The sequence below is a fragment of the Camellia sinensis genome, chromosome 9 (assembly GCF_055761805.1).
Source record: "Camellia sinensis isolate YWXY chromosome 9, ASM5576180v1, whole genome shotgun sequence".
Lineage (NCBI taxonomy): Eukaryota > Viridiplantae > Streptophyta > Magnoliopsida > Ericales > Theaceae > Camellia > Camellia sinensis.
In genome coordinates this window covers 64,979,383-64,993,919 of record NC_138969.1, presented here as the reverse complement: position 1 = coordinate 64,993,919, position 14,537 = coordinate 64,979,383, and the positions used below count along the sequence as shown (strand labels likewise).

At 35.2% G+C, this 14,537-nt stretch overlaps 1 protein-coding gene across 1 annotated transcript; it reads left to right on the top strand.

Annotated features, from left to right (window-relative positions):
- Nucleotides 1–3,082: 3,082 nt before the first annotated feature.
- On the top strand, nucleotides 3,083–4,338 carry LOC145799503 (uncharacterized). The gene is made up of 2 exons (XM_082889093.1): nucleotides 3,083–3,596; nucleotides 3,680–4,338. Exons 1-2 carry the CDS (start codon nucleotides 3,083–3,085, stop codon nucleotides 4,336–4,338), a joined length of 1,173 nt encoding a protein of 390 aa, XP_082745219.1.
- Nucleotides 4,339–14,537: the final 10,199 nt, after the last annotated feature.

The following is a 14,537-nucleotide window of genomic DNA, read 5'->3' as shown; positions in this document are numbered from 1 at the left end:
CAATACAGCTTGTGATTGTCCAAAATTTCTATCAATTTAGGGCTAAACCAAAATGCAGATGGTGAACTATCACGGTTATGCAAAAAGTGAGTCACGAATTGAAGGGAATGGAAGACAGAGGTGCGCATCCATCAAGTAAAGCATAACTTCATAATATTTTATAATAATTGATTGTCTTTGTTTGTGTGTGGGGGGTTTTTACAACGATTTATTGATTTATCATTTTCTTTGTTTGTTTGGTTCTATGTGTGGGTTTCTAGAACAATTTCTTGGATCAAGTGTAACTTTTGTTCAATTTTTTTATTTACTACTTTATTGGCTGAAGAAAATTGTGGTCTCGAGTGAGTTGACTAGTCTTTGTCTATTTGTGTTAACACTTGTCTTGTGTTTGGTTCATGAATTTGTATAGAAATTTGAAAAGGAAAAGGGAAAAATATGGTGAAATTTGAATGAAATATATCTACATTTCAAAAACATTTTCCCTTCAATTTTCTAAATCTGTCACGACCCCATTCCGTCCCTAGTAGAATGGTGCCGTGATGGCCAGTAATCCGAGATTACCGAAGGCCAACTTTCAAAATTCACATACAAACATAGTATACATATGGGGCTTACAAATGCGGAAGCAATAAATTCAAAGCTAAGTAGTCCATAAGAGCAGTGCATAAGTTAAATGGAATGGCATACATCATTACATAGCTTTAATACAACAAAATGAAGTACAAAAATACATCTTCACCAAAAGGCTTCTCAGCCATCAAATACAAGAATACAATGAAATATAACTAAGAAGCATAATTTTCAAGATGCTGCAAAAGTGCAAAATCCAAAACAAGTGGCAAGTATATCTAGGTGTCACCGCCGTCCTGCTCGTCACCTACATATATATATAGAGAGGGGTGAGCTTGGATACTCAGTGAATGGTATAAATAATAAAGGGGTTTACATGAATGATATCCGAAATCTTTATCAAATCAAGGCACATCACATCTTGTACAAAATCCAAGGGCAAATTAAGTTTATCTAACAAACCTTTCAGGTCTCAACAATTAAGTCTTCCAAGGCTTTCAAGTTCCAAGGGATGACATTAACAAAGGTTGTGCTACAAATGCTTATAGTCCCCTAGCACGTACAGACTTTTCAAGATTGTGGTACAAATGCTTATAGTCCCTTAGCACGTACGGATTTTTCAAGATTGTGCTACAAATGCTTATAGTCCCCTAGCACGTACGGACTTTCAAAGATTGTTCTACAAATGCTTATAGTCCCCTAACACGTACGGACTTTTCAAGATTGTGCTACAAATGCTTATAGTCCCCTAGCACGTACGGACTTTTCAAGATTGTGCTACAAATGCTTATAGTCCCCTAGCACGTACGGACTTTCAAAGATTGTCAAAACCAAAGCTAATACTTGATACACAAAATAGGGGTAATCATTCATGCTTAACAAAACAAAGCAAAGCAAAGCTTATCAAAACATTAATAACATAACTTTATTAGAAATACCACTCACCTAGTTCTTCAAACGTCGGGGTCAAGGCAAGCCCAAGTCCTACAAACACGTGGCAAAGTCTATTGAATGCACTACTCAAAACAAGTCTTGCATGCATGCAAATGACCTCGGCATTCTTCCAAAAACTAAGTCAAATCAAAACAAAACACAATTCCTTATCTCGGGAAAACATGTTGGGCAACTACCAGGTCTAGGCCGAGGTCCCACACCTCCTTGCCGAGGTGTGGCCTCGATGGCCACATTCAAGGGAATGAAGTCGGGAAAATCTGGGTTTCCCTCTCTTAAAGAACATGACGAACATGAAGAACATGAACATGAGGAAGATGAATGCCAAGATCATAATTTGCTATTACAAAATCTGAGATTTCATGCTATGCATTCAAAAACATGGACCTAGGTACCCATATTCAAGGATCTTGTGAGAACAAACACAAAAACATGAATCTTAATGCAAACTTTCGGATCAAACAAGACTTTTTCTTCAAGAACACATGAACACTATTTTCTCTTTCTAAAACCAACTTTAAATCAATGCATGACGTGCAGAACAGGTTCGATCGTGCAATGCAGCTAGATAAACATAAAGAACGACAAGAGTAAATCAGGAATCTAACCTCAATACACGGATCTAACGGTTTGATCTCTAGGAATCAAGCTCGAAAGCCCACTCTCTCACTCTAAAACTTCTTCTTCTTCCTAGAGCTTCTCTCTCTACAAGGCAAAGATATAATACAAAATGTATATTTTCTGGGTTTGTCGGCTGACTTAACCCTCTGCAGGGGAACGTGGCAACGGCTGGTTGGTTCTACTAAAAAAGGTGACTGAGTGAAAAGACAAGACTATGACAAAGTGTACTCAACAAGCTAGGCGGCAAGAGCACTCCGACAAGTAACGACATCGGCTAACAACAAGACTTTGGCAAGCAAAGGGCAAGGACATTGGCTAGAAAGGACAACACTCGGCCTAGCTGTGCCACACCTTGGCCTAGATGTGCCACACCTCGGTCTAGGTCGTACCAATCCAGGAGTAAGGTCACTTAGGTTCAAGGGTAACATCTCGACCTAGATAATACACACCTCGGCCTCGGCGACGAACACCTCGGCCTAGATAGTGACATCTCAGCCAACATGTCAGAGCGAAGGTGGAGTCAACCAAAAGTAAATTCCAAGATGGTCTCAGATGCAAGAGGTTCAAAACCGACCTAGGCTCAGGGTGACCTCGGCTAAACCCGTACCGAGTAAGGTACAAAGCATGTTGTAACACTTAAGCGAACAAGGACAAGACTTGAAATGCAAGCTTAACAAGACAGAATCATATGAATGCATACGAGAATGGTTAGGACAGCGTGAGGGTTATTACAAAATCCCTACCCAAATCGATAATCCAATTACACTTTTAGTTCACAGTGGGCATTTGTGGACTTTTTGTTTATGAATTGTTTAATTAAAATGGTTGAAGAAAATTTATTCATGACTTTGTGGTCTCTAAACTATTTTCTACAGGGGGTGGTTAATGTTTTACTATTAAGATTCACCATGGGGGTGACTTTGTTTACTCTCCAAGAAAGATGTACATTGGTGGAAACATTACTTTAGTTGAAAATTGTGATCTTGCTAATTTTTCTTTATTTGACTTTAATGTTGATGTGAAGAAATTTGGGTATGATGGTTTAATTATTTACTTTTACAGAATCCATGGGATGGACTTTGATAATGGTTTAAGGTTGCTAGCAACTGATGCTAATTTGGTTGAAATGATTGCTCAAATGCCTCCTAGTAGAGCCATTGAAGTGTACTTAGAAAATGTTCCAGTAATGGATTGTTGGGATAACCAAGTGGAGTCATGTGATGTTTCTGGGAGTAGTCAACCTAGAGAAGTGATTAGTCAAATTGAAAGGGATCATATAGAGGAATTAATTGCTGATAATGGTGATGTTTCTGTAGATAAGAGTCATGACGTTCAGGTTGAAAATGATGGTGATGACAGTGAGGCTGAAAATGACAGTGAGGATGTAGACTTCTATGATAGTGATTATGCAGTGAGTGATGATGATGTGTTGTTTGAAAACAATGTTGACAAAGGTATTGAGTGGGTTGGGAGCAATAGAGGGAACACTAATGACTAAGCAGATGAGTATCATATGGGTTTACAAACATTGAACTAGACGGTGTAGAGCTTAAGCAAGGTGGTGGATCATCTGATGAGCTCCAAAGCATTTATGACTCAACTAATGAGGATAGAAGAGGTCCAAAGCATCCAGAGTTTAATCCTGACACTGGCATGACCAATGTTGAATTTAAAGTGGGCATGTTATTTGGTTCAGCAACAGAATTTGGGGCTGCAATGAGAGAGTATGCAGTAAAGAATGGTAAGAATGTAAAGTTTGTCAATAATGAGAAAAAAAGGATGAGGGCAGTGTGTAGGGAGGGATGCAAATGGATCATATTTGCTTCTAATATGCAAAACCAGAACACTTTGCAAGTGGAAACATATAGGAAACAACATAATTGTGGAATGGTGTTTCAAAACAGGCATGCTAACTTTAGGTGGCTGTCAAAAAAGTATATGGATAGCATTAGGAGAAACCTTAAACTCTTAATTGAATCTTTTCAAGCACAAGTTCAGGAGGATTATGTGGTTAGAGCATCTAGGAGTCAGTTATACAGGGCCAAGAGAAAGGCTTTAACCATCATACAGGTTACTAACAATAAACAATATAATCAACTTTGGGATTACTGTGAAAAGTTGAGGAAAACAAATCCTGACACAACCATCATCATGAAGTCAACTCCTCCTGAAACATTGTTGGGTATACCTCCTTAGTGGAGTATGAGACCCAATTGGTTTATTAAAAATATTTAATTGGTTTGGTGTTGGTTATAATATATGTTTTTATATATTATATATGACTTTTGAAAGTCTAATGGGTATTTAATAATCTGTTTGGTAACAACTAGAACTTTGATAAAAAGCCCAAGAGTCAACAATATTTTTTTGGTATTGTCTTGGTGTTGCTAATCTTGGTGCTGTGTGTATTTTCAATTGGTGTATAATATCGGTCCAAAGCTTTGTGCTTTGTTTGTTGCTATTTTGCTTGGAAGTTTTGGTTCTATTTCACACTTCCTTGAAAGCATTGTTTGGTTCGTTATTTTGGGTCTTCTTTAACTTTGCTTCGAAGATAATTTGTTCGTCTATTTGGTGAGGTATTTCCTCTTATTTATTTGTGATTATTTGAAATTCACCTAAGGGTGGTTTGTAAGACCATTCATGTCTCATTATTTGAAACTCACATTAAGGGAACCACATAAAAATTCTTGTGTTGTTGTTGATTTAATTTTTTCGCATTATTTTTTATTTCCATCGATTTATTTACTTGTGGAAAATCATCTGTTTTCCCTAACACACCCTGAGGACCCTACTAATCAATCTACCTTTGAGAGATGGTACATTTGCCTTGGAGCTTGCCAGAGGGCTTTGTAACAGGGTGTAGGCCACTGATTGGTCTAGATGGATGCCATTTGAAAAGTGAACAAACGGGACAGTTATTATGTGCAATAGGAATTGATGCGAATAACCAAATGTTCCCAGTAGCATATGTAGTGGTGGAGGGTGAAACAAAGAGCTCTTAGTTGTGGTTCATTCACTTGCTCATAGAAGACATTGGCATAGAGAATCAACATGGATGGACATTTATTACAGACAAACAAAAGGTATGTACTATATCAGATGAACCTACCAAACCTACAAAAGTCACAAGGCAGAATACAACAGTAAAGTGTGGTAATTGTAGGACATAGGGCCATAACTATAGGAGCTGCAAGAATCCACCAAACAAGGAGTACCAACAAAAAAATAAACCAAGATGGAAGAGCTTAGGCTGTAAAAGGAAAAGGGTGAGTGCATACTTTGTTGTTAATGTTTTAAATTAATACAACTAGATATATGTTTGATTGGACCGAATATTTTTTGCCAATTGCAGTGCACTAAGGCTGGATCAACACCATCCCATGCATCAGCACCAATGGCAACACGAAGTGCAACCCAAACACCAATACCAATGGTAACACCAAATCCAGCTTCAGGCATTCCAAGGGCAACTTCAGCAATTCCAAGGGCACCAAATCCATCTGCATCAAGGGCAAGTTCACAAACACAAAGCGAAACTTCAGCAACAAAGGCAACTTCAACATCAAGGGCAACAATAGCAGTAGGAACAAGGACAACAGTAACAGCAACAGCAACAGCAACAGCAACAGCAACAAGAACAAGAAGTGCAACAACAATAACAAAGTCAGCATCGTCACAAACATCTGAAGCATAAAGAAGAGCAATATCAACACCAACAACAGCCTCATTACCTGGAGAGGGAGGAATGTTGTGACCTTGTCCTCACTTCATAATGCATCTGCCTCTAAGGTGAAGAACCCAAAGTAGGGGTGTTGTTTGTTTTGATTATCGAACTATTTTGACAATGTGGCATGTTTTGTGTATGTAGTCATGGATACTGCCAGCATGTTTGCATCATGAATATGTGGCCATTTTGACTTGGTGGATACCAACAATATATTTTGTCACGTCCTCAAAATAGACCCGTTATATATATATACAATTGACATGCATTATTTAAAGAAAACAATTTATTAATTCATTCATCAGAATATTACTAAATAAAAGCATTACATGTAACATCGAATAAAATGCCCTACAGGCTTACATCTTTCCATGCCAACACTTGGATACAAAATATGAGTTCTAACTCAAATACAAATAAAGCCCTTGGCTTGATTATTTATCAAATAAAAACAAACAATTAAAGATAGTCTTCACAATCCAAATCCTTCCAAGCTAAGTCCTGGGAGGTAGCTTATCACCTGGACCTGAAAATGATGTTCCCATAAAGGGTGAGCCACAGCCCAGTAGAAATATACTAAACCAAATATAAGCATTGAATAAAGCAATAGCATTCAATAGATGGTTAACCAAGATAATCAATTTCAACATTTTACAGTCTCATAACTCTAATGTCAATGACACGTTCCACTTTCCAACATTATCAATATGGCTCAGAACCTGGCCAAACTTACAACAGTGCATTATAAACATCATATTCATCTTCTTCCTATGCCAACAAACAAATGAGACTCAAGCTCAAATCAAAACACTTCATACTTCCAGATTGATACACATTTTAGTGTTGTATCAATAAGACACTTCTATATAAATAAGCACACATAAAAGTGATGCTAATGGAGTCCATCCCCCATCTCCTCCCAAACAAAATCCGGTTTAGAGGTCCATCCTCTATCTTCCCCTAAACCGTGGAGTACATCCCCTATCTCCTCCCACACAAAACAATGTATGCAAATGCAATGCTCAATCAATACACGTATTTTCTGTATCAATGCAATGGTCAAAATTAATGACTTACCCAATGTGATTAGTTTCAGTTATTCCTAATCCACATGCAATGTCTACAACAATCACGACTATCCTCCACCGATAGCCCAAAACAGTTATTTCTAAACCGAAAATAACTATGCCAACAATTCAATAGACAAATGATTCAAATTATCCAACTACGCCATTTAAACAATGAATTCCCTAATTCCATGAATTTAACCATCTTTTTCCAATTCCATGAATTAATTATACAAATTAATTTAATTAATACAACTAGGGTTTTTCCCCAAAATTACCAAAGTACCCCAACATATCAAAATACTAAAACTTAGAACAAAACTTATAAGATGGAGTAGGAAATCCCTACCTCGAAGAAATAGCCCCAAAAGAGAAGATGGAGATGAAAGCCCAAACTCAAAAGTGCTCTAAACTACCAACAATTCAGATTAAATGGAAGCCCTCGACCCACTCTATCTTTTTAATAAAGGATCTAAGGTAGAAACTCACTCTAAGTAGATCAATCCTAAGAGAGAAGATGTGTAGAGGGAGAGAGAACTCGTACCTAGGGTTTTGGAATCTGAAAGGGAATGAAAAACTGATCTGAAACACGTTGTTGCCTATTTAAACCTGACAGGCTCGCTCGAGCGAAGAATTGGTCGCTCGAGCGACCAGACACAGAAAATCTACGCTCGAGCCAAGAAAACCTTGCTCGAGCCAACAACCCAAAAGCTCGCTCGAGCGAAAGAAAACTCGATCAAGCGAAGAACCCAAACCCTCAGGTCTGTAACCAGACTCACGCTCGAGCGAAGGAACTATTGCTCGAGCGAAGAACGAACTAACTCGCTCGAGCGAAGAAAAGCTCGCTCGAGCCAAGAATGCAAAGCTACAGGTCCAAACCAGACGCAAACTCTCGTTCGAGCTACCAAACCCCGGCTCGAGCGAAGAACCAAAACAACATCTCGCTCGAGCGACAAACTCCTCGCTCGAGCGAAGATCCAAAATTCTGGACAGCAACACTTGGTTTCTAAACCCTACCAACCTGAAACAGACCTGCCCAAACACATCCTATAATTCCAAATGAGAAAATAAGGGACAACAACAACAACAATTATACAATGACAGAATCTACGGAACCTAAGTCCGGATACAATAATCAAACGGGAAAAGACCGGGGTCGCTATATATTTTATGAAATGAATTATGGCCATCTGCATGTTCATGTGGATATTGGCTTCATTTGTGGCACTGTAGTTATGGATAGTTTCTATGACGCCCAAAATTTAAGAACATCATAATAAGATTTAGAACTTAAAATCAATATTGCCACCAATATCACTAACATCTATTAATTAACAACCCAGAAATTTAAAGTTCTTAAATTACAACTTAGTCTTAGTACATAAAAAAAATAACACAAATATAAAAAGAAAACTAGAGGAAAACTAGAAAATTTAGAAAATAGTTCATGGAATTTGGGCACTCTTCAAGCTAACCAAGGCTGAATGTTGCCTTGCAAGGCCTCGGTGTTCCCTTCGGTTTCTTCGGTACCTGGCATAAAACGCCAGGGCAACGAGAATGCCAATGAGCTACAAGTTCAATAAGATACTACAACCAGAAAATACCCACCCCGATAATAATACTCACAATTAATGAATAATGTGTAGTAATAGAATAACAAGTAGCATTTAATAAGCATAACAGGAATGCTATCAGTTGAAATAATAACAATAGATAATAATAAATAAATGGCAAACGGAAACAGTATTTCATCATAAGGAAAATGCCCACCTTTCTTTTTAAATTCTCATAGATTTAGTTTATTAAATAAATTTAAGTAACTTCCCATGAAGCACTATTTCCACTGAACCGCTAAGCAATGGCCACGGGCAATTCTGACTCCCCCTTGGTCAAATATTCAAATGTTACTTGCTGTAACTACCAATAATGCCCACGCTCCAGGGTTATGTACCCGAGTCGTGACATCTTAGTTTGCCCCAAGGGAACGGTCTATGTTGGGACACCCGCACCACCAACCTTATATTGCCTACACCGATAAGAATCAAAATACCTTCCCGTGCCATGTTAGGGTTTGCAATCACTTTTAAATTTTAATGTATCATCGGTTCAATTTCATGTTTCTTTAATTCGTCGAATTCACATTTGGATGCATGTACGAGTTTTAGTTTTATAGCACAACACAATCATGTATGGAAACCAAAATAAATACGATAGAATGTCTTAGGAATCATCACAAAATTTCTTAAGAATTCACACACTTCTTCTTTCAGCACTGTATGGTCAGACCAAAAAATATGAAACCCATACCAAACGAAGTTCAACCATTACATTATTTTAACTGGTGCTAGTTCATCGAGTTTGGAAAATATTTCAAGAAGAATACCAGGGCTAAAAACAATTTTAAAATGGAGAAATAAAATTTGGAGAAAAGTGATTTTTCTGGGACAGTGAGTTAAATTAACTTCCAGCACATGTGATCTGTGTTTGAAAAATAGAAAGGGGCCTCAAACGGTGTCAAAAAGAGGTATGGTCAGAACGGTTTGCTAAATATTTGAGTTTAGAACATATTTCCAGAAAAGTTTGAAGACTGAAACCCAATGGAAGATGGTCAAATAATTTTTCTAAGAAAACTGAACAGATTTTGTCACATTTTGGAAAAATTGACGTTTCTCTCTCAATGCTTTAAAAAAAATTATGAAATTGGCAGCATTTGAAAGGTAACTTAATAATATAACTTTTACAATTTGAATCACTTGAAAAATCATTATGTAGAATAAACGGTGACCTAGTAAAGTTAGCATTGCTACTGCCTCCAGACAACAATGAAGTTAAAAATATGTTTTGACCACGAAACGTTGTCAAATAATTTTTTTCGATATTCTAGCACCATGAAAACATGTTAAACTAACTCCAGTAGTTTCAGATTTTATGAAAGTGTTCTCATGAGTTTGTTTGGGTTTATTCAAAACGGATTAAACATTTGTTTTGCTGGAAGTTCATTATTTTGTGAAAAACACACTATGTATTCACCATGAATCATACGTAAGACCATAAAAATTATTTCTTGCTACTATTCCCATGTGAAACTCTAATCCTTCATATTTACTCTCATTAGTGGTAACAAGGAATAGATGAAAATAATATTTATGAAAAGTAAACACAAATTCATAAGCATGCAAGATTAATTCAAACAATGGAGAATATTTGAACACATAAGAAGAAACATCAGTAGCTAAACCATCTAATTCATGCTTGCAAGAAGGATAGAAATCCTATAATCATAAGATTATCATTCTATCAAAATGTGATCATGCATTGAGCTATTGTGTATTAACGATGCACACTCTTGCATATTTTTAATATATAAATTCAGTTAAGAAAAATATCTAAGGGGGGATAGAGGTTGAGTATTCCTACCTCAATGAAGTTTTAAAAAAAATTTGAGACCCCTTTCTCTTTCCTTCTTCCTTCTCTCCCTCTTTCTCCCCGCTCTTTCTTTTCTTTCTTAGCCGTGTGTATGCATTATGGCTGATGGTGAAGTCCCTTATGTAGGGAATATGGGAGCAACTTTTGGTTTTATTTAATTATTTCCTTTCTTTAGAAAATTTTTTTTTTTTTTCTATTTGCTTGGAATTGCCATCCTATGCCATGCTTGCTTCTCTAGGGACATTGAGTGTGCAATTGGGAAAACAAGCATGCCTTGCATGCAGCAGAGCAGCCTAGGGAAAAGAAGGGGCAGCCCGCCACTTTTCTTGCAAAATGACATCTTTATTTTATTTTATTTTGAATTGAATTGAAATTGATACCAATACAATATTAGTATATATATATATATATATAACCTTTTTAACTGGATGGTTTTCTTCCTACGAAACTCTAACTAGCTTATTTACTATTAATTTAATCCATTTAGTTTTCACAATTGCATTAGCTATAGAAATTTTTATCACATGAAGATAAATAATTTTATTTAAAGAAATTTAACATTGGTATTAATCATGATGCTATTAACACTATAATTTGATAATTTAATAATCACTATTAATTGACTTAATATTGTTATTAACAAACTAATTAGTTGTCCAAAAATTCAGGTTCTTACAGTTTCTGTTAAAGAGGCAAACAGTGGGAGTAACAGAAGGGCCAATGTGACACTTGACTAAAAGCACAGGGGGTTAAGTGTCACAATTTGATGTGTAAAAAACGAAGTAAAATTTTATGAAAAGTGCAGGGATGTAAAGTGTAATTTACCTAACAGACAACTCCTTATATAGGAGACGCTGCCACCCTTTCCAACCAATAGGAAGCAAGCCAAGCAAATCTCACCAAATCTCAATGCATGAATATCGTCTTGGCAAGTTTTACCTCTCTTTCCTTTCATCCGAATATGTTGTTTGAGTGTGTGTTCTTGTGTGAACAATACCAAGGGAGAGGTGATCTGATCATATAGTTACAATTATTCTATAAATATTAGTTTTTTTTATCAAAAGAAACTTATAAAATAAATGATTTGGATTATCAAATGGTCCCATAATAGGGCCACAATGCCTGGCTGCTATGCTTTGGTGTAGTTTGGGGTGGCTACTATGCGAGGGGCACAGCAGCCACTGTGATGTAGCAAAATGGGCCCATTTCAGGGGTCTATTTTGATAATCTGAATCATTCACATTTTAGAATATATCAAGTAGAACATGTCTGCAAAAAATCAAGTTAATCGGATATCGTTCACCCATTCATCTACTCACATTTGTATCTACAAAAATAAATAATAATTGTGATTTAAAGTGTTAAAATGAATGTAAATGTGAGTGAATGAATGGATAAACAATATCCAATTAATTTGATTTTTTGCAAGCATGTTCTACTTGATGTATTCTAAAATGAGAACTGTTTAGATTATCGAAATGGGCCCCACTGCACCACAGTGGCTGCTGTGACCCCGCACAGCAGCCACCCCATACTCGCTTTGGCAACATATTTATTTTTATTTTTTTGTTTTTGTTAAAGAAAATAATAATAATAATAATAACAGAGTAATTACAAAATATATAAAATATTACATCAAATTGACTACTATTCCCATATCCACAATTAGTCCAAACTTAAAAAATAAATAAACTATATACAACCCTTAACAATGGCAAATGAATAAGCACCACAAATATCAAACTCTTAATTACAGGAGTTGAATCCACAATCACAACCGTAAAGTGGCAGCACACAATCATAATACCAAAGTTCTGGGTTAAAGGACCACACCTAATAAAATAATAAAATAAAATCTTTTTTTTTTTTAAAGCATTTCTTGGGGGCATTTATTTATCAGGTGGGACAAAATGGGGTATCAACACCCAATAATTTTTTTTTTGGGTGTATATATAACATTGTATGTGCTTGTTTATATGATTAAAAAAAAAATTATTCAAATTTTGACTCTTCCAATGATAAAATTTTAATTTCATCTCTAATTTTGATGAATATGTAAGAAGGGCTACCTGAAATATAAGAGACACTAATCAGTGTATTAATATATTAAAGTTACCAAAAATGTAAGAGGCACTTATCTGCGCTTTAATGGATTAATGTTATTTTTAAGAAGGGCTACCTGAAATGTAAGAGACACTAATTAGTGCTGCAATGGATTAAGACTACCTGAAATGTAAGAGTCACTTATCAGTACTTTAATGGATTAAGGCTACATAAAATGTAAGAGACATTAATTTTAATGGATTAAGGCTACCTAAAATGTAAGAGACACTTATCAGTGCTTTAATGAATTATTGTTATTTTTAATCATCAAAATTATGGGCAAAATTAAAATTTTATCATCGGAAGAGCCAAAATTTGACTAAAAAAATTTCACTAGATATACAAGTACACATAAGATATGTCAGTTATATATATACATTTAAAAAAAAAAATCAAATATTGGGGTTTATTACAAAAAATAAAAAAATAAAAATAATCTCAAGGTTTCAGTCCTTTTCCACTTTAAACCTCAGTATTTTTAACTTTAAACCCTAAAGCGATTCTCCGTTACCTTATAGTGATGGAGATGGACAAAGAGGGCATATTAAAACACAAATGAAACTTCAGGGTTTAATTTGTTGAAATTAAAACACTGACATTTAAAATAAAAAACGCGTAACACCTTTTCTTTTTTTTTAATTAACCCAATATTTTTTGATTTTGTTCAAGAATTGGGATATTTGAAAGGCACTCTCCAATTCGAAATCTTACTGGAGCATGTTGTTGGCCCTCTGTGGGCCTACTGCGATAATCCAAACTGTTCAATGTATAAAAATAGTTGAGTATTTCATCCCTTAAAAAAATCATGTTGATCAAATATCGATAGCCACTTGATCAGCTCAAATTTATATGAACGGTAAGTATAATCTTAAAAATAAATTGTTAATACAAATATAATCTAACCAAGTGACTATTGAGATCTGAGTAACGTGATTTTTTACAATAATGAAATACTTGACGAGTTATACACATTAAACGATCTGAATTATTGATGTAAGTTCTGTGATGGCCCGCAAAAGCCTAACAACACTTCTATTGTTACGCCCATCTAACTGAGCATATAAGGCTACGAGTCCAATTAAATAAACCACCAAAATAAAAATACTCAAAACAAATCTTTAATTGTCATAAACAATCTTTGTCATATGAAATTGTCCACCAAATCCAATAATATAATCCACTAACAAAATAGTAATCCAAAGTAATTTAAAATCATATTCCTACTTTCGGCACTCCCACAAGTGAAAAACCACGCACAAGTCAAAAAAAAAAAAAAAAAAAAGAAGAGGTAAGCTAGGAAGTCTAGTAAATAACCAACCATCACTGTTAGCTGGATCAAGTACACAAAGAAAATAGTTGATAACCAATAAATATATCTTTGCTACAAATCAATAAATGAACAATTCTCTTGTAAGATGGTTTCATAGATGGGAATAAACAATGTAGCAATACATTTTAACTGAAAAGACAATAGGATAAGTTAAAGTAATTTCGTTGTTCAAATCGATAGTTCGATATTCAGATAGTTCAATGATTTGATACACAAAAACTCAAGTCTTGGTGACTCTGGTCAATTAGCTTGCGACAAGGCCCAGAACCACACATAGGCTGATGGTAAAGCCCCAAAAGAAACTAGTTTTTGTGCCAATAAAAAACTCTCATTGGCTAGGGTCCAAATCATAATTAGACTAGTGATGGTCAAAATTCAAACAATAAACTCCTTTTAAAGAAAGTGTTCGATATTTTCAAAATAAATATTTGGTACAAACTTTCATAATAGTTTCACAAAATATTCAAATAATTTTCAGAATATTATTCGATGTTATTTTATACTTGACCCATATTTTATTTTAAGAGATAAGGAGGGCTATAAATAAATATTTATAATTTCAAACGATTCAATAGGAATAAAAATGAACCAACAATGATAGAGGGTTATTTGCCTCAAACAGCTAAATAATATTTCCAAAGCTAATCTCAAATTACCAAGATCCGCCTTAATCTCACATACCTAATAAAATATTATTATTGGCCGCCATAATGCATCCATCATTTTTTTTTTATTTTTTTATAAT